Source organism: Nomascus leucogenys, chromosome 15 (genome assembly GCF_006542625.1).
Source record: "Nomascus leucogenys isolate Asia chromosome 15, Asia_NLE_v1, whole genome shotgun sequence".
In the NCBI taxonomy this organism is placed as follows: Eukaryota; Metazoa; Chordata; class Mammalia; order Primates; family Hylobatidae; genus Nomascus; species Nomascus leucogenys.
In genome coordinates, this window is record NC_044395.1 from 64,760,569 (window position 1) to 64,781,614 (window position 21,046).

General features: G+C 41.3%; 1 protein-coding gene across 1 annotated transcript in view; it reads right to left on the reverse strand.

Moving 5' to 3' along the window:
- Positions 1–21,046, reverse strand: part of RNF121 (ring finger protein 121) — a 68,381-nt gene that overhangs the window by 27,002 nt on the left and 20,333 nt on the right. The window contains exons 2-3 of the mRNA XM_003254778.3: positions 12,146–12,183; positions 8,530–8,671 (exon numbers count right to left, since the gene is read on the reverse strand). Coding sequence (XP_003254826.2) covers positions 8,530–8,671; positions 12,146–12,183 — 180 coding nt within the window. The remainder of the gene's footprint in view (positions 1–8,529; positions 8,672–12,145; positions 12,184–21,046) is intronic.

A 21,046-nucleotide genomic window follows, 5' to 3' on the forward strand; every position in this document is an offset into this window, starting at 1 on the left:
TTTAGATATAAGTGGAATCATATTGGTCTCTTTGTGACTGGCTTATTTCACTTAGCATGTCTTCAAGGTTCATCCATCCTGTACCACATGACATAATTTCTTTACTTTTTACATTAATTATTTAATAACATGATAAATACTGAACCCACAAATGAACCCAAGATGTGAAACATCTAAAATTACTTATATCTAGCTATGTGCTCTTCTCTATCCTATCCTGCAATCTCTCTTCCATACAAGGTTACCATCATCTGGAATCTTGATTCTATTCCCTTGCTTTTTAAAATATGGTTTTGGCTTGGCACAGTGGCTCATGCCTGTAATCCCAATACTTTGAGAGGCCAAGGTGGGAGGACTGCTTGAGCCCAGTAGTTTGAGACCAGTCTCGTCAACACAGGCAGACCTTCATCTCTAGAAAAAAAATTTTTTAATTAGCCAGGCAAGGGTGGTGTACACCTGTGGTCTCATTTACTTGGGAGGCTGAGGTGGGAGGATCAACAGAGGCCAGGAGGTTGAGGCTGCAGTGAGCTGTGATCATGCCGCCACACTCCAGACTGGGTGACAGAAAAAGACCCTGTCTCAAAATAAAGTAAAATATGGTTTTATCACACATATGCATAATTTTAAAACACACCATTTATGCGTAACATAAACTTAGCCAAAAAAAAAAAACATACCACTTAAGTTTCCATTATTTTTACCTTTCTATAAAAAGTGTCAACTTATAAGTGGTCTTCTAGGACTCTTCTTTTGCACTCAATATTATACTGCTAAGCTTCATCCTTACCATTATTTGTAGCTATAGTTATTTATATTTTGTCTTTTTATAAGTATGTTATATGTATTATTTTATATGTTATATTCCATTATGTGTATATATCACAACTAATTTACCCATTCACCTTTACGTGAGTATTGTCATTTCCAAGTTTTTGCTACTACAAATAGTGTTGCTATGAAAAATCCTAAGAGGGGCTGGGCATGGTGGCTCACGTCTGTAATCCCAGCACTTTGGGAGGCCAAGGCAGGTGGATCACCTGAGGTCAGGAGTTCGAGACCAGCCTGACCAACACGGTGAAACCCCGTCTCTACTAAAAAATACAAAAATTAGCTGGGCATGGTGGCAGACGCCTGTAATCCCAGCTACTTGGGAGGCTGAGGCAGGAGAATCGCTTGAACCCAAGAGGCGGAGGTTGCAGTGAGCCGAGATTGCGCCATTGCATTCCAGCCTGGGCAACAGAGCAAGAGTCTGACTCAAAAAAAAAAAAAAAGAAAGAAAGAAAGAAAAAAGAAAAATCCTAGGAGGATGTACCAAAATCTTCTCTTGGTGTATATCTAGGAATTAAACTCCCAGATCATAGGGAATTTAATTTAAAAACAGTTTGAAACTGTTTTTCAAAGTGGTTTCTCCACAAAGGAAACAATATAACTGAGCACAGCCCCAGCGTGGGACTAGAAAAGGATCAACGAATATCTACTGACTGAACAAATAAATAGACCGTACTCAATAAATGCTAGCTAGTGTTATTAATTATGTCTACATAATTAACGTAGGTGGTAATGTCCCAACTGTATTTATGCTCTGCTTCTCCTCTCTAGAACTGACCTTTAACCTACAGCAGATTTGAGAATGAGAGATCCACAAGAATTGTAAAATTGGTAGCTATGGCTATTACCTAAAATATGCCTAGGCAGGCGGAAGAACTTTATTAAGAACCAGGATAGAAAATCAGGAACAGCAAGATGGGCCATCCAAACAGAATAGCAAACAATAGAGTACTTAGCCAACAAGATCGTTCATAAATTGGGCCCGGTGCGGTGGCTCACACCTGTAATTCCAGCACTTTGCGAGGCCGAGGCAGGTTATCACTTGAAGTCCAGAGTTCGAGATCAGCCTGGCCAACATGGTGAAACCCCTTCTCTACTAAAATACAAAGAGTTAGCTGGGCATGGTGGCAGGAGCCTGTAATCCCAGCTACTTGGGAGGCTGAGGCAGGTGAATCGCTTGAACCAGAGAGGTGGAGGTTGCAGTGAGCCGAGAGCATGCCACTGCACTCCACCCTGGGCGACAGTGCACGACTTCGTCTTAAAAAAAAAAAGGATCGTTCATAAATCTAGTCTATAAAAATTTTTCTACCAATTCTACAAATAAAATCAAATGACAAACTGGAGAAAGATATCCGTAGCAAATATGTCAAAAGGCTTATTCCTGACCTACAAAGAGCTCTTACAAATCAGTAAGAAACATTCCGAAAGAAACCTAAGCAAAGGAAAGAACATGTACCAAATATATCATATGGCTCAAGCTGTGAATAATACATCTTGTGAATAATACTTACATATAATACTTAATAATGTAAACGATGAATATTTATTTAAAAATTGGAAGGAGGAAATATTTGTAGTATGTGACGGGTATAGGTATAGCAGTATAAGATAATTATTACTGCCAGGCACAGTGGCTCATGCCTGTAATCCCAACACTTTGGGAGGCCAAGGCGGGCAGATCATGAGGTCAGGAGATCAAGACAATCCTGGCCAATATGGTGAAACCATGTCTCTACTAAAAATACAAAAATTAGCTGGGTGTGGTGGCGTGAACCTGTAGTCTCAGCTACTTGGGAGGCTGAGGCAGAAGAATTGCTGAACTCAGAAGGCAGAGATTGCAGTAAGCCGAGACCATGCCATTGCACTCCAGCCTGGGTGACAGAGCGAGACTCCGTCTCAAAAAAAAACAAAAAACAAAACAAAAAAAACAAACCACATAATTATTACCTTCCAAAGTAGGAAGTCAATACATAATATTTAAAAGTAGAAATTTATACATCAGTATAAACATGTTATTTAAAAAACACAAATATTATATTTAAATATAATAGAGTAGAAATTTATACATCAGCATAAATACGTTATTTAAAAAACACAAGGCCAACTGTGGTGGCTCATGCTATAATCCCAACACTTTGGGAAGCTAAGGCAAGAGGATCACTTGAGGCCAGGAATTCAAGACCAGCCTGGGCAATATAGCGAGAGCCAACTCTACAACAAATTAAAAAATATATATATTAGCCAAGTGTGGTGGTCTGTACCTGTAGTCCTAGCTACTTGGGAGGCTGAGGCAGGAGGATTGCCTGAGCCCAGGTGTTTGAGGCTGTAGTGAGCTATGATGGAGCCACTGCCGTCCAGCCTGGGTGACAGGCTGAGATCCTGTATCTTAAAAAAAAAAAAAAAAGTATCAGAAATGAACTAAAAAAGTTATTAATAAAAGTAGTGGCCACAGAAGAATCAGAGACCGACAGAGTTGGGCAGGGGACCAACGTGTTTTGCTTCTGAAGTCTTGTAGAACTATCTGACTTTTAAAACTATGGTATGTATTACTTCGATAAAAATGGAAATATCAGGCCGGGCACAGTGGCTCACGCTTGCAATCCCAGCACTTTGGGAGGCCAAGGTGGGCGGATCACCTGAGGTCAGGCGTTCGAGACCAGCCTGACCAACGTGGAGAAACCCTGTCTCTACTAAAAATACAAAATTAGCTGGGCATGGTGGCGCATGCCAGTAATCCCAGCTACTCGGGATGCTGAGGCAGGAGAATCACTTGAACCTGGAGGCGAAGGTTGCGGTGAGCTGAGATTGCGCCATTGCACTCCAGCCTGGGCAACCAGAGGGAAACTCTGTCTCAAAAAAATATATCAAACATAAATCTAGTCAATGATATGAACAAATAATTGAAAGAAACCAAATGACCACTAAGCATGAAAACATGCTCAACCTCACTAATAATTAGAGAAATACTTAATAAAATCAGATATTTTTCACCTTATCACACTGACAAAGATGAAAAATACTGACTATTCCCTACACCTTCTTTAACACTGGGTAACAGCTCTGTTAAATCTGTGTTGATGGATTGTAAACTATAATAGCTATAATTTTTTTGGAGGGCAATTTGGCAAGTTCCATTAATAATTAAAACACATATATTTTTTGACCAGGCAATTTCATTTCTAGGAGTGCATTCTATAAAACTGCTTGCACAGGTATGCAGGTAATTTATGTATGAGAAGCTTACTAAATTGTTGCTTACAACTGTGATAAACTGTTAATTAACAAGTCAACTGATAAAGGTAAATTAAATTTTATTTTATATCTATTTTCCAAAATACTATGCAGGCCGGGCATGGTGGCTCACTCCTGTAATCCCAGCACTTTGGGAGGCCGAGGTGGATGGATCACTTGAGCCCAGGAGCTCCTGACCAGCCTGGACAACATAGTAAAACCGTCTCTACAAAAAACACAAAAATGAGCGGGGCATGGTGGCTCGCACCTGTAGTTCCAACTACTCAAAAGGCTGAAGTGGGAGGATCCCTTGAGCCCAGGAGGCAGAGGTTGCAGTGAGCCAAGATCACACCACTGCACTCCAGCCTGGGCAACAGAGACCCTGTCAAAAAAAAAAAAAAAATTACTATGCAGTCATTAGTTTAAGAGGATGATATACACACCAATATGGACAGATATTTGAGAGACAGTATTAGGTGGAAAATGCTGCAGAACCTAATGGATGTCATAAACATCTAAAAATTTATAAACATACACTTGCAGATTTTTCCTATCTATAACAAATTGATTAACAGTGGTTCCCTCTGGACACTTTTCATTTCTATGTCACATACTGTTATATTGTTCAAATTTTTGATAACAAATATACATAACTTTTGCATAATGAAAACCTCATCCTGTCTCTAGGCAGGTCTGCTTCATCCTCTAACAACAAGACAGGCCTTTACCTCTTGTGGATAATTCAATTTGACACAGATTTCAGAGCCAACTGGGAGGACTTCAAGAAGTCCAGTCAATCATCCCATAAAAAATCACAAACATCCCCTCCACAACATTCCTGACAGGTTGCTAACTTGTACTAAAACACAGCTTGTAATAGGAAGACCGGGCACGGTGGCGCACACCTGTAATCCCAACACTTTGGGAGGCCGAGGCAGGCAGATTGCTTGAGTTCAGGAGGGCGAGACCAGCCTGGGGAACCTGGCGAAATCCTCTCTCCACCAAAAACAAAAAATTAGCCTGGTGGTGTGGTGTGCGCCTGTAGTCCCAGCTACTTGGAAGGCTGAGGTGGGAGGATCACCTGAGCCTGCAGAAGTCGAGGCTGCAGTGAGCCGAAATCGCCAAACTGCACCGCTGCATTCCAGCATGGGCAATCAGAATAAGACCTTGTCTCAGGAAAAAAAAAGGTATCCAATTGGAAAGGAAGAAGTGAAACTCTCTCTACTCTCAGATGACCAATCTTATATGTAAAAAATCCTAAAAAAAACTTTAAAAACTATTAGAGCTAATAAATTCAGCAAAGTTGGAAGACTAACACAAAACGATCAGTTGAAGTTCTATATATTAGCAATGAATAATTCAAAAAGGAAATTTTTTAAAATTCCATTAACAATGGAATCAAAAAGAATAAAATACTTAGGAATAAGTTTAACAAAGGAGGTGCAAGACTTGTACATTGAAAACTACAATACATTGATGAAAGAGATTAAAGACCCAAACAAATGAAAAGATATCCTGTGTTCATGTACTGGAAGATTAATATTGTTAAGACGGAAACATTTCCGCAAACAATCTAGAGAATCAATCCAATCCTTATCAAAATCCCAACTGCTTTTGTTTGTAAAATGGAAATGTTGATATTAAAATTAATAAGGAATTGCAAAGGACTCAGAATAGCTGCAACAATCTTGAAAAAGAATAACAAAGTTGAGGACCATACTTTCCAATTTCAGAACTTACTACAATGCTACAGTAATCACAACAATGTGGTACCTGCAAAAGAACAGACATATAGATCAACGGAATAAAACTGAGAGTACAAAAATAAGCCAACATGTCTTTGATCAATTGATTTCTGACAAGGTCGTGACATGCCACGACCATCAAATGGAGAAAGAAGTCGATCTTCAATAAATGATGCTGGGACAACTGGCTATCCATATGCAAAAGAATGAACTTAAGATTCTTATCTCACACCATTTACAAAAACTCAAAATGGACCAAAACTCCAAATGTAAGAGCTAAGACTATAAAACTCTTTTTTTTTTTTTTTGGAAGGAGTCTTGCTCTGTCATCAGGCTGGAGTGCAGTGGTGCGACCTTGGCTCACTGCAACGTCTGACTCCCTGGTTCAAGCGATTCTCCTGCCTCAGCCTTCTGAGTAGCTGGGATTACAGGCATGTGCCACCACGCCCAGCTATTTTTGTATTTTTATTGGAGATGGGGTTTCACCATGTTGGCCAGGCTGGTCTCAAACTCCTGACCTTGTGATCTGCCCACCTCGGCCTCCCAAAGTGTTGGAATTACAGGCGTGAGCCACCACACCTGGCCAAGACTATAAAACTCTTCAAAGAAAACATAGGGGTAAATCTCTATGACCTTGGACTTGGCAATGGATTCTTAGATGACACTAAAAGCACAACCAATAAAATAAAAAAATAGATATACTGAACTTCATCAAAATTAAAAACTGTTTATGCATCAAAGGACACTATCAATAAAGTGACAAGACAACCGATAAAATGTGAGGAAATATTTTAAAATCATATATCTGATAATGGTCTATTATCCAGATTATATGAAGTACTCTAACAACTCAACAAAAAGACAAAAAATTCAACCAAAAATTGGGCAAAGACTTAAACAAACATTTCTCTAAGGAAAATATACAAATGACCAATAAGCACAGGAAAAGATGCCCAACATCATTAGTCATTAGGGAAATACAAATCAACACCACAATGACATCTACATCCACTAATGTAGCTATAATAAATAAAATTAAAAAAAAAAAACGGAGTGAAAGAAGTAAGAAGTCTTGATGAGAATGTGGAGGAATGAAAACCCAATCCACTTTAGGTTAGAATGGAAAATTGTGCAGCTTCTGTGGAAAATAATTTGTCAGTTCCTCAAAACATTAAACACAGAGTACCACATGACTCAGCAATTCCACTCCTAGGTAGATTTCTTTTCTTATTTTCTAAAGATATAAGTTTCTCAGTGTAAGATGTGCTATCATGTTAGCATATCCTCTCACCAATAAAATTCAGCATTATGTTTACAGGATATGGTAGTAATGAGAAAACTGCACACTCCTAGTACAACTGGCCTCATTAAGTCACAGACACATTTCCTGTTAAGAATTAACTAGTGAATAACACATCAGTGGTTTTCTAACAGTGCTATGATGAGTCCTAGAGATTTCAGAGGGGGAAGCAGAGGTGTTAGGGTTACCCAACCTTCATATCAAGCAGAGCAGCCTCTTAACTGTTTCCCAGATTGAGTTTTTCCTTACAATAATGTTTAAAGAAAGGATTCCACCTTAAGGAAAAAGTTCTTATTGAAAATTACTACAGTGCATATATGCATACTCACTTTCTTCAGAATAGGTTGTAAAAATCTTTGCAGATTAGCCAACATTATATAACTAAAAATATTTCTACATATAAGCACAGAAATGCCAAAGGGGCTTTCACTCATTTATGAGTTTACTGAATCCCCTGGCTCAAGCAATTCTCCCACCTCAGCCTCCTCAATAGGTGGGATTACAGGTGTGTGCCACCACTCCTGGCTTGTGTCTTTCCACCTAAAGTGAATTTATTATAGACAGCATATCGATAAATGAGGGGATTTTTAAAACCAGTCTGCCAATCTCTGTCTTCTAATGGAAGAATTTAATCCATTTATATTTAAAGTGATTACTGATAAGGAAGAATTAACTTCTGCCATTTTGCTATTTGTTTTCTGTATGTCATTTTCCCACCTAATTTCATCCATTACTGTTTTTTCTTTTTCTTTTTTTTGAGACAGAGTCTTGCTCTGTCTCCCAGGCTGGAGTGCAATGGCACGATCACGACTCACTGCAGCCTTGACCTCTCAGGCTCAAGTAATCTTCCCACCTCTCAGCCTCCCCAGCAGCTGAGACTACAAACGCACGCCACCACGCCTGGCTAATTTCTGTATTTTTTGTAGATACAGGGTTTTGCCATGTTGCCCAGGCTAGTCTTGAACTCCTGAGCTGAAGCCATCTGTCCACCTCAGTCTCCCAAAGTACTAGGATTACAAACGTGAGCCACCACACCCGGCCCTTTTTAAAAAAAGTTTAAATTAGTGTAATCTAGATCCTGTAAGATTCATGAGATGCTTAGTTTTCCCAGTCAAGTCATCTTTGCTCTCTTCAACTGAATAGTTCCTGATGATTATCTCCTTCATGAATCTGTCCCACGTTTCGAAGGGAAAACCTATCTTTTCTGCCCATGAACATAGTCTTATGTTCTATTCTTTTCACTCTCTGAATCACTTGACCCTTAGACACACACTCGCCAATACACTATTCATCATTCATACATAAAGTTCATTGTTATTGTCTTTCTCCACCTCCATGTGGCCTGGATTAGGCTGGGCCCTAGAATACTTAGGAAGGGTCTCTTGATGACTGACAGACAAAGAAGTAAGAGGCAAAGTGGCTTACATTGTAGGAGCGTGGGTGCCTCTGCTTCCACTGCACCAGGAGCAGCTGGGCCACCACCAAGGTAGCAATGAGGATGAGGACCATTTCAGCATGCATAGCTTCATGGCCACGGTGCTTGGCATGCATGCGTGCATGCTCGACCCTGAAAGCCAAACACATGGGGTGAATCAAGTCAGGGATGCTGTAGTGATAAAGGGACAGTGCTTTCCAGGGATATCCCACCAGTACATAGTTCAGAACACATTCCCTGCTTCATAGCTGCAGGGTACCACACAAATTAGGGGCTAGGACACACACCCTAACAGACAGGCATATGGAGATAGAATACAGGCTCTACGGACCCCCCCGCAACCAAGCCTAGATATTGGAATTAGAGCTAAGTGGTCTGCTGCCTGCCCCCATGGCAGAAACAGCTGACACCTTTCCTGTAGCATGAAGGAGGTCCCAGGAGAAACCTGCATCGTTGCCCATTTCAAGCCTATTTCAACCTGATGCTGGAACGAGAAAGTAACCTAAAGAGGTTATAGCCATAAAGTCTCACAATCTTAGTCACCGATATTTATGACAGCAGTAAAGGGGTAATACTGCAAATGTGTGCTGATTCCAGGATTAAAGTCTTGCTTTATTCATTCTACCCTCTCTGCCAGGGTCAGAAATCCTTAAGACTAGTTAAAGCCTAAAAAGTCTGGACTGCTTCAACTTTATACTAATCCAACAGTGACTTTACCCTCAGTATCCACAGGTAAACAGCCTCTTCAAAGGCTCAAGGAAGTTTAGTAATTAGAGAGTACAGCTGGAAACTTTTTATTAATCTAAGGCTGGCATTCTCTGGTCTTAAAGACTGGCAGCAAGTGATTCCCTTGGCCAATGCTGGCTAAAAACTTGCTCTAAGAACAGTCACTCCTACCACTCTGGGTCACAGTCATCAAAAGGAGAGGAATGAGAAAGGAATCAGAGGCCGGGCGCGGTGGCTCACACCTGTAATCCCAGCACTTTGAGAGGCTGAGGCCAGAGGATCACTTGAGGTCAGGAGTTAAAGATGAGCCTGGCCAACATGGCGAAACCCCGTCTCTACTAAAAATACAAAAATTAGCCGGGTGTGGTGGTGCATGCCTGTGATCCCAGCTACTCAGGAGGCTGAGGCAGGAGAATCGCTTGAACCTGGAAGGTGGAGGTTGCAGTCAGCTGAGATCACAACACTGCACTCCACCCTGGGTGACACAATGAGACTCCGTCTCAAAAAAAAAAAAAAAAAAAAGAGAGAGAAGAGAAGGATTAGAGAGAAAATCAAATACATCAGAACATGTGGGAAAGGGCAAATTTAAATAAATAATAAAGAAAATCAAATACAAATGTAACTTGAGTCATAAGCTTTTATACAATTCCCATTACACCAGGGTATTTAGGAGGGAGGAAAAGGACAACATAAATAGTGTCTTCATGGAATTTCCATGGGCAATGAAACATTAACAGCAAAAATAACCCAAAAGGATGAATTATAAACAATAAAGCAAATATAACAAAAAGTGTAGAACCCAGGTAGTAAGTATAAAGGTGTTCACTGTACAATTCTTTCAACTTTTCTATGTGTTTAAAATTTTTCATAACAAAATGTAAGGGGGGAAAACTTGGTGGGCAGAGTGGGAAGCCAAATGCCAGTCAGTAAGCCAGCACCTAAGGGTTCATCTGACAAACTTTACCCTGGGTGGGAGAATCTTGACAGAAAGAGAATAGGATTGGGAGTTCGAAACTTAGATTCAGACCCACCTATATGGCCATCTGTACATCACATCTGTACATCACAATTTCTTCATATGTCAAAAGGAGTCCATATTTTTTCTGCCTGCCTCAAGAGTTGTTGTGAGAATAGGCTAAGAGGGTAGAGCACACTTAAAAACACCTAAGGGCTATGAGGAGTTATAAAGATAGCAAGAGATAAGCTCCTTGTTCTCAGACAACGTATCAGTGAAAGGATGTGCACAAAATGAAGTCAAAGAATGATCTAGAAAAGACCAGAGAAGTCATCCAGTTCAAGTTCCCACCCAATGCAAAAATCATTTTTGCAATCTTTGCTTGAATACTTCCACTGGCTGAGAACACATGCCTTTTAAGGTAATCTATTTTAGAACCAGCAGTGTCTGGCATACTGTAGGTACATATACATATATTCTTTTTTTAGAGAGAGAGTCTCGCTTGTCATCCAGGCTATACAAACTGCAGCCTCAAACTGCTGGGCTCAAGGGATCCTCCTACTTTGGCCTCCCAAAGTGCTGGGATTACAGGTGGGAGCTACCACACCTGGGCAGGTACTAATATTTGCTTTTAAATGAATAAAATCCCAATGCTTTAGGGACAGAAAGCTCATTACCTCTCAATATACCTTGACTATTAAAGACATTTCTGACAATGAGACAAAAAAAATCTATCTTCTTATAGCTTCAGTCCATTAGACCTAATCTGATACTCCATAACAACAAAGGACATATCGACTCTTCTTTCCCAATGCCACCCCTTCAAAGATTTATCATGATGTTATTCAAACAAAACAAAACTATCCTGTTCCTACCACTATTTTCCTGTGCCCTTTGAGGCTAACAGTTCTAGATCTTTTAACCACTGTTCATATAACATGATGTGAAGACTATTAATCCGGGTTGCCTTCTTCTACACATGATCCAGTTAAAGATCTTTTTAATATGCCATGCTTAGGACAAAATATTTGTGACCTCAGCAGTGCAGACCACAGTGGCACTGTCACCTCTCTTACAGCAGATAGCATATTTCTATGAACATCTTCTAAATTATTCAGAATATTTTGGTAGCTGAGGTACACAACTGGTTTATGCTGAGCTTAAAATCACCTAAAATCACACTGGGTTTGTCATGTGAACAGGTATTTTTGCCATTCTATGTTTTTATAGTCAATAGTTTTAATCTAAATAAAATCAATAGGTTTTTTTCTCACTATTAAATTCTACGGTTGATATCACCTCATTGGTCAGTCACCTTGTGAAGTTCCTGGGGCAGGCACTCTGAAACCCTTTTACTGATGAGAAATCATTATAAGATATATGTTGGCTCATTCTATTTACAAAACAAGTTAGTTGCAGAGTTGAGAACAGAAGATACATCTCCCATTTTCTTAACCAGAGCTCCCCATCCTGTATCATGGATAATGATGATGATGTTAATGATAATCATCTTCGAAGCAGTTAACACTTACTGGAAGCTTACCACATTCCAGGCACTCTTCTAAGAATTTCACATATATTAATCCTCACAACTCTATGAGGTATAGATATTGTTATGATCCTCATTTTACAAATGGGGCAAAGTAAGGTTGTGAGAAGTTAAGTAACTTGCTCAAAAATCACATAGCTAGTAAATGGTAGAAATGGTATTGAAACCCAGATAGATGATTTGGTGCAATCATCTACTTACACATTCCAGACTAAGAGAGCAACCCAGATACTTAGAGAGATCCCAAAACACCAGTCCTACCGGTCATGAGCCACTGCCTCCTACTGACAAGAAAGCAAAATGGGTAGACGTATCACTCAATTAGCTGGGTTAACCTGCAGTTCCTAGTCTGCAGGGCCCGAACTGCCACACTTACCTCCATTGCTCCTCTGGAGAGAGGTCTGACATATCAACCTGTAGAAAGACACCACCAGAAAAATCCGTTACTGTCTTAAAACTGTCCCTGCCAATATAAGGTGCTCACACATTTATCAGTATCTTCAAGGAATTAGAGAAGCTTCAAGTCTTAGTATCTCTATGAAGCCTTACCAACCATTCTATTTCACACTGATCTCTCCCTTCTTTAATCGCTTAGTTTGGCTCATGTCTATGACTGAACGTGTTGCATGTCTGTGCTAGGCAATAAGGCCAGAGGAGGATAAGAATTCTTAACTCCAAAGATGCTCACAGACTAGTGAGAAAGACAGACGTAAACAGAAAATTTATCTATTATATAATAAAGACTAGCTATAGAATAAAGAGGTGCCTTGCCTTTTAACCTTTTAACCCAATCTGGGGTGTTTTAGACTAGGGAAGGCTTTATGGAAGAGATGTGAATTATCCAGAAGAAGAAATAAGAGAAATATGTTCCAGGCAAAGGGACTAAAATGGACAGGAAGGAATAAAATTGCACAGTACACAAGCAATTGAGTATGGCTAGAGCAAAAAGTATGAATCAGGATTAGTGGGAGACAGAGTTAGATATAACACCGTATGACTCTAAATGGCCCTATGGTAGCTGCTAGGCTACACTGGACCTGGGCAAACTGAACTTAGTTCTTGCCCTGCTGCTATTAACTAGCGATATCACTAGCCATCCAACTTCAAAGTTCTCGTTCTATTTGGTAGTCTTATCTTTTCAGAGCTTGTTTTTCAACCTTGGCAGTACTGATATTTTAGGGTGGTTCATTCCCTGTTGAGGAAGGTGTCCTATATATTGCCATTGCATCCTCCTAGTTGAAAACCACTGCTCTAGAATAATATTACATTCTTTGAGTTTAGGGCTCAAGTCTTCTACCTCCTTGCAGTCATACAGAAGCATACCCAAGTCTCAGTACATAAGTCAGTCAATGCATTTTTATACTGAATTGAGCGGAAAATGTTCTTTGATCTGATCTACAGAAGAGAGACAAGGCCTTAGAAATACTCAAATCAATCAACAACCATTCCTTTAGTACTTAAGATGTTCAAGGTCCTGTTACCCACTGTTCTAACTTCAGGAAAGTCCCATAAGTTGAACATTTGAAATAATAACACAGGTAGAACTCCATTCTACTACTGAGTCAAATCAGTACATATTTACCAGGCATCCTTTATGTATGTGTACTGGAAATGCCCATCACTACTGAAGGTGGGCTTTCCAACTGCTACATCTCTCAGCTAAGTCAAAAAATAAATTTACCAGGACTTTGCCTAACCAATCTGGGTAATGAAGTCAACATCCCTCCTTCCTTTTCCTACCCACACTGCCTCACAGAATTTATTCAGGTGCCCTGACTCAGGCCTTCATCGCCCAGAAGGATAGAGGTCAGATACTCTGAGGGGACACATGGGAGGTACCCCAGCATGCAATTATGAATCACATTTCTAAATAACAATCCATGCACAGGTTTCAAGCTACATGTCAAAACTCTTTTCTTCTTCTTCTCCACCTTGGACCTGCATCTTACCAAGCCTGTCTATTCATTGTCCGGAGACACGTGGGACTCATTTCTGTCTCTGGGCCTTTGCATACCCTTCCTTTTACTTATAATACCCTTCCCTATTTTTCGTTGTTGTTGTTGTTTGTTTCTTATCCACATCCTAGTTATCCTTTAAGAACCCAGCTCCGGCCAGGCGCGGTGGCTCACGCTTGTAATCCCAGCACTTTGGGAGGCCGAGGCGGGCGGATCACGAGGTCAGGAGATCGAGACCACGGTGAAACCCCATCTCTACTAAAAACACAAAAAATTAGCCGGGCGTGGTGGCGGGCGCCTGTAGTCCCAGCTACTCAGAGAGGCTGAGGCAGGAGAATGGCGTGAACCCGGGAGGTGGAGCTTGCAGTGAGCTGAGATTGCGCTACTGCACTCCAGCCTGGGTGACAGAGCAAGACTCCGTCTCAAAAAAAAAAAAAAAAAAAGAACCCAGCTCCAACTGCAACTTTCCTGATTCCCTAGCCTAGGGAATTTCATCCTCTGCCTTTCTCCAGCATGGTTATTTCTCTTTTTTACTCAAAGTGTAGCCCATGGACTGGCAGTATCAGCATCATTTGGGTGCCTGATAGAAATGTAACATCTCAGGTACCACTCCAGACCCAATGAATCACAATCTGCCTTTTAATAAGACCTCCAGGTGATCAATATGTACATTAAATTTGAGAAGCACTGTTCTATGTTAGTCATTCAGTCTCATGTTATCTTAGACATCCTTTCTAAGTGGTCTAATAGCTTGTCTCTAGCACCAGGATAAGGCAAGCAAGAGACCTGGGGCTCAAAATTTAAGGAAGCACTCACTCTCAGGTACCTACCCTGCACTTGCATGACCTTAAGAGTGAATGGCTCTCTAAAGTTTATACCCTAGCACCTTGTTTCCCTCACCCTAGTCCTGGCCGTTTATTTGCTTCCATCCCATGAACATATTAGTTCCCTCAGAGCCAAGACACACTTTATACTGATTTATGTCTTTCAAGGAGAACAGCACAGAGCTGAGCATATATTAAGCACTCAATGAGTACTTGTGGAATTGAAGAAAACTATCTTTATTAAGGGAAGCAAGTATGCTGACAAACCAGCACCTCACCTGGAGATGCTTAAATTGTATAGAGTAAACAAACACTTGAAAAATAACTAATAAGCATCAGGGAAAGGAGTATTCATTTGACACCAGGGAAATCATGTTAAAAACTATGTAACAAAACAAAGCAACTACCTGTTCAAGAAACCAAATCCAATGAGGGGGAAACTAGGAAAATCTGGAATACTGGGCCAGGCATGAAGGTGCCTCTCTCTGACATAATGGACCAAGCATGCTACTGTCTATGGCTTAGTTTCTCCATCTAGAAAATAGAGAAATAAGACTTCTGACTTCATTATAGAGCTGTGAAGAAAGTATATTCAAGGTGATCAAGTGATTTCACTGCCTTTCCTCCTGGGAAAGTGGACATATTTTAAAACTACTAGAAGAGGCCAGAGATAATTGAATGTTGGTGAAGCAGAGGACAGTAATGCTGTCAGAGCCTCAGGGAAAGCAGCTCAGAAGGGCAAGCACTAAGGCTGAGACTAGACTTGAGGCTTAGAGGATCATTAGCACTTCATGGAGTACTACAAATGTTAAGAGTAAGACATGATCTGGCTTTAATATTTGCCTCCTGACCAAAAAGGTTATTTAAGTTACATCCAAACCAGTCTTCTGGCTCAAGTAAAAAAAATAAGGGAAGGTGTAAACTATGGCTATAATTAACCTGTACCATCTGGAAAGACATCTTTATTTGCTCCCTCATTAAGGAGTTTATTCATTTGGGGCCAAGCACTAACCCAGTCTGAAGGCACCTTGTCTAAAGCTCAGGTAGCTAATTAGGTAAGGCTCTCAAGATAAGGGTACTTACTGATTCATGAGCCCTTATCCAACTCCTAAGACCTACAGTGACTTAATGCTAGCCAATTGCTCCCCAACTAGCATCTCACAAGGCCCCCAGTCATGCCCAGATTTGAAAGACATTAAACCAAAAATAAATGCTAGGCAGAGGGCAAGAGAACATTTTGCAAAGATGAAAAATGATGAGAAGTTGACTGCTACATTTTTTTTTAGGTGCAAAAGACTCAGAGAACGTATCCCCACAAACAGGTCTCCTGTCCCCCCAAAATATCATAAAATCTATGATCTCTGCATCTGTAGGCAGGCTGCTCATTTTGTCCCTTAAGGCCCTTTCTTTCACCAAACCACATTCTGCCTTACTGCAAAACTGTGGCCAAATCCTTCTGGTCTCTAGTAGGCTCTTTAGATAGACCCCATTTATTGAAGAACAAACATCCTCTACTGCCTTGCTAAGTGTGGTCTACAGCTTAGCACCAAGAGTACCCTGAGAGCTTGTTAAGAAACAGAAAATCGCAGACTCCATCCCAGACCTCCTCAGTCAGAATCTGAATTTTAATAAGATACTGAAGTAATTCATATGTACATTAAAGTTTGGGAAGCACTGCTACTACATCCCAGCACTCACATTAACAAATTGCATCTACAGCCATACACATCTGTACACTTGACTCTATTTAACAACTTTACAGAGATCTAACTCACATACCATAAAATTCACCCATTTAAAGTGTGCTATTCTGAGGTTGGGCATGGTGGCTCATGGCTGTAATCCCAGCACTTTGGGAATCTGAGGCAGAGGATCTCTTGAGGCCAGGAATTTGAGACCAGCCTGGGCAACACGGCAAGAACCCATCTCTACAAAAAATAAATAAATTAGCCAGGCGTGGTGGCATGTGTCTGTAGTCCCAGCTACTTGGGAGGCTTAAGGCAGGAGGACTGCTTAAGCCCAGGAGTTTGAAGCTGCAGTGAGCCCTGATCACAGCAATGCACTCCAGTATGGATGACAGTGCAAGACCCTATCTCTAAAAAGTAAATAAAATGTACTATTCTGTACAAAATCTCAGACAAGAGGAATATGTTTTTTCTTTGAGTTCTATTGCATAGCATGGTTAATACTGTTCATAACAGAATATTGTACATTTCAAAATTGCTGACAGTGAATTTTCAAATGTAGTCACCACAAAAAATGTTAAGTATTTGAGGTGATCGATATGTTACTAGCTTGATTTAATTATTCCACATTGTATTTATGAAATTTTTTTTTTTTTGGAGAGACAGAGTCTCGCTCTATCACCCCGGCTAGAGTGCGGTGGCACGATGTCAGCTCACTGCAACCTCCGCCTTCCAGGCTGAAGTTATTCTCTTGCCTCAGCCTCCTGAGTAGCTAGGATTACAGGCATGCGCCACCATGCCTAGCTAATTTTTGCATTTTTAGTAAAGACAGGGTTTCACCATGTTGGCCAGGCTGGTCTCGAACTTCCGACCTCAAGTGATCTGCCCGCCTCAGCCTCCCAAAGTGCTAGGATTACAGGCGTGAGCCACTGAGCCTGGCCATGTATTTATAAATTATAACATCACTCTATAGCCCACAAACTTACACAAATATATAAATTGTCAATTTAAAATTTAAAAAAATTAAGTATACTATTCAGATAATTTTTAGTATATTCGCAAAGTTGTGCCACTATCACCACTATCTAAGTTGAGAACATTTTTGTCACCTCAAAATAAAATCATGTGCCAGTTAGCAGTCACTCTCCATGTTCCCTGCAGCCCAAGGCAACCACTAATTTACGTTCTGTCTCTATCTATAGATTTGCCTATTCTAGACAGTTCATATAAACTGGATCATAAATATATGGTCTTTTGGGACTGGCTTCTTTTCACTTTGCATAATTCTTTCAAGGTTCATTCACTTTGTAGCATGTACTGTAGTTCATTCCTTTGTATTGCCAAAGAATATTCCATCGTATAAACACCACATGTTATTTATCCATTCATCAGCTTATGAAGTTGGCATTGTTTCTACTTTTTGGCTATTATAAATAATGCTACTATGAACATCCATTTTTAATTTTTGTGTGAATATATGTTTTCATTTCTCTTGAGTGTATACCTAGAAGTAGAATTGCTGGATCATATGGTAAGTCTCTGCTTAATCTTTTGAGGAACTAGCAAACTGTTTTCCACGGCAGCTGCACCCTTTTACAGTCCCACTAAGCAGTGTGTGAGGGTTCCAATTTCTCCATATCCTTCCCAGTACTTATAATCTCTGATTAAAGCATCCAGTGACTATGAAATGGTATCTCAATGTGGTTTTGATTTTCCATTTCCCTGACAGCTAAATGATGTTGAACTTCTTTTCATGTGCTCTTTGGCCATTTGTGTATCTTCTTTGGAGAAAAGTCTATTCATAGCCTTTGTCCATGGCTTTTTTTTTTTTTTTTAAAAAGAGACAGGGTCTTGCTGTGGTGCCCAGGCTGGAGTACAGTGGCTATTCACAGGCATGATCATTGTACATTAGAGCCTCAAATCCCTGGGCTCAAGCAATCCTCCCACCCCAGCCTCCCAAGTAGCTGGGACTACCTCCCAAGTAGCTGAGACTACCTCAGCCTCCCAAGTAGCTAGAACTACAGAGGACTACCCTCTGCAGGGGCTTGGGTTATATCTCGCTCCCACTTTTCACCTCAAAAAATTGGTTCAGGGCAACAAATTACCCTTCTCAGTGAAGAAAAAAATAATGTACATCTTAATCTGGCACAGGTGTTTACTTGCTATATGTCAATGAATAGGGTACCTCTCTCTATGCCTCAGTTTCCTCATTTATAAAATGAGTTGGCTTAGATGACTTTCATTATTGCATTTTTTTTTTGAGAAGAGTTTTTGCTCTTGTGCAATGGTGCAATCTTGGCTCACCGCAACCTCTGCCTCCCAGGTTCAAGTGATTCTCCCACCTCAGCGTCCCGAGTAGTTGGGATTACAGGCATGCGCCACCACGCCGAGCTAATTTTGTATTTTTAGTAGAGAAGGGGTTTCTCCATGTTGGTCAGGCTGGTCTCAAACTTCCGACCTCAGGTGATCCATCCGCCTCCCAAAGTGCTGAGATTACAGGCGTGGGCCACCATACCCAGCCTCATTCATTATTGCATTCTTCAGCTAAAATAATTCAAATAAAATCTGTCTAACTCCAAAGTTCTGGAGTGAGCTATAATACTTTGGCCTTCAAAACTGCCATAGTTTCCCTAGTTACCACAGAATTAAAACTAAGATGCCGCCTGTAGTCCCAGCTACTCGGGAGGCTGAGGCAGGAGAATGGCGTGAACCCAGGGGGCGGAGCTTGCAGTGAGCCGAGATTGCGCCACTGCACTCCAGCCTGGGAGACAGAGCAAGACTCCACCTCAAAAAAAAAAAAAGGAGGATGCCTTTAGTGTGGTGAGGTATAACTGGATGCTACCAAATCATATCAACGATTTTTTTTTTTTTTTTTTAGGACAGAGTCTTGCGCTCTGTTGTGTCGCCCAGGCTGGAGAGCAGTGGCATAGATCTCGGTTCACTGCAACCTCCACCTCCTGGGTTCAAGCGATTCTCCTGCCTCAGCCTCCCCAGTAGCTGGGATTACAGGTGCAAGCCATCACGCCTGGCTAATTTTTGTATTTTTAGTAGAGACAGGGTTTCATCATGTTGGCCAGGCCTGTCTCAAACTCCTGACATAAGTGATCCACTAACCTCGGCCTCCCAAAGTGCTGGGATTACAGGCGTGAGCCACTGTGCCTGGCTATATCAATAAAAATCTACCAAGCGACTACCATATGCATACATCAAAGATATCCATCACTCAGATCACCCTGGTTTCAGGTATCTACTAACTGTAAAGGGCCCTAACCTCTGAAACCCAATCCTCTACCTCTTTGGCTGAGCAACCTAGCATTTCAGACAATTCAGCTGATCCTTTCATATTAAAGACTGATCAACTATACAGCTAGAGAATTATTTTTTTGTATGTTTTGTTCGTTTTTGGGTTTTTGGTGTGAGTTGTGTGTGTGTGTGTGTGTGGGTGTGTTTTTTGTTTTGTTTTTGAGATGGAGTCTTGCTCTGTCACCCAGGCTGGAGTGCACTGGCGCAATCTTGGCTCACTGCAACCTCTGCCTCCCAGGTTTAAGCAATTCTCTGCCTCAGCCTCCAGAGTAGTTGGGATTACAGGTACGTGCCACCACGACCGGCTAATTTTTCGTATTTTTTTTTTCAGTAGAGACAGGGTTTCACCATCTTAGCCAGGCTGGTCTTGAACTCCTGACCTCGTGATCCACCCACCTCAGCCTCCCAAAGTGATGGGATTACAGGTGTGAGCCACCGCGCCCGGCCATGTGTGTGTGTTTGAGACGGAGTCTTACTCTGTCACCTAGGCTGGAGTGCAGTGGCACACACAACCTTGGCCTCCTGGGTTCAAGCGATTCTCCTGCCTTAGCCTCCCAAGTAGCTGGGATTATAGACACGCACCACCACACCCAGCTAATTTTTGTAGTTTTAGTAGAGACGGGGTTTTCACCATGTTGGCCAGGCTGGTCTTGAACTCCTGACCTCAAGTGATATGCCTGCCTGGGCCTCCCAAAGTGTTGGGATTACAGGCATTAGCCACCATGCCTGGCCTGTTTTTGTTTTTTTGAGACAGGGTCTCACCCTGTCGCCCAAGCTGGAGTGCGGTAGTGCAATCATAGATCACTGCAGTGTCAACTTTCCAGGCTCAAGCAATCCTCCCACCTCAGTTTCCTGAGTAGCTGGGACTATAGGCACGTGCCACCACACCCAGCTAATTCTTAAAATTTCTTGTAGATAAGGGGTCTCCACATGTTGTTCAGGTTGCTCTTGAACTTCTGGGCTCAAGTGACCCGCTCACCCCAGCCTCCCAAAGTGCTAGGATTACAGGCGTGAACCACCATGCCCAGCCGAGACTTCATTCTTTCACAAAACATTAGAGAGGAATAAGCCCAACCTTTGCCCTTGATGTATTCACAGTCCAAGAAGTAGGGAGAGACAGACTATTAAACATAAAATAATATAAGGATAACCTTTGACATATACACAAAATGCTGTGTAAGCCCCAGAGAAAAAGACAGATTAGCTAGCTCATGAACCTGGTAGGTTCAGCACAACCAGGCTGACTGTCTCTATCTGGCAGGGTTCAGATACTGTGGTCTTCTGCGTGATTAAGATAACAAGTGAAGTCCAAAGGTTCACAGGCTACCACATTTGTAGCTCCCCATTCTCCTCTCATTCCCATTCTTCCCCAACTCCTTAGCTTTGCCAAGAATTCAAGGCTAATAAGTTGAAGTGGAAACCTCACCTTTCAGGCCACCAAAGTCATAAATCAGCTGGAGATCATGCAGACACTGGATATGCTTAGCCTGACAAGGGTGGCACATTTTGG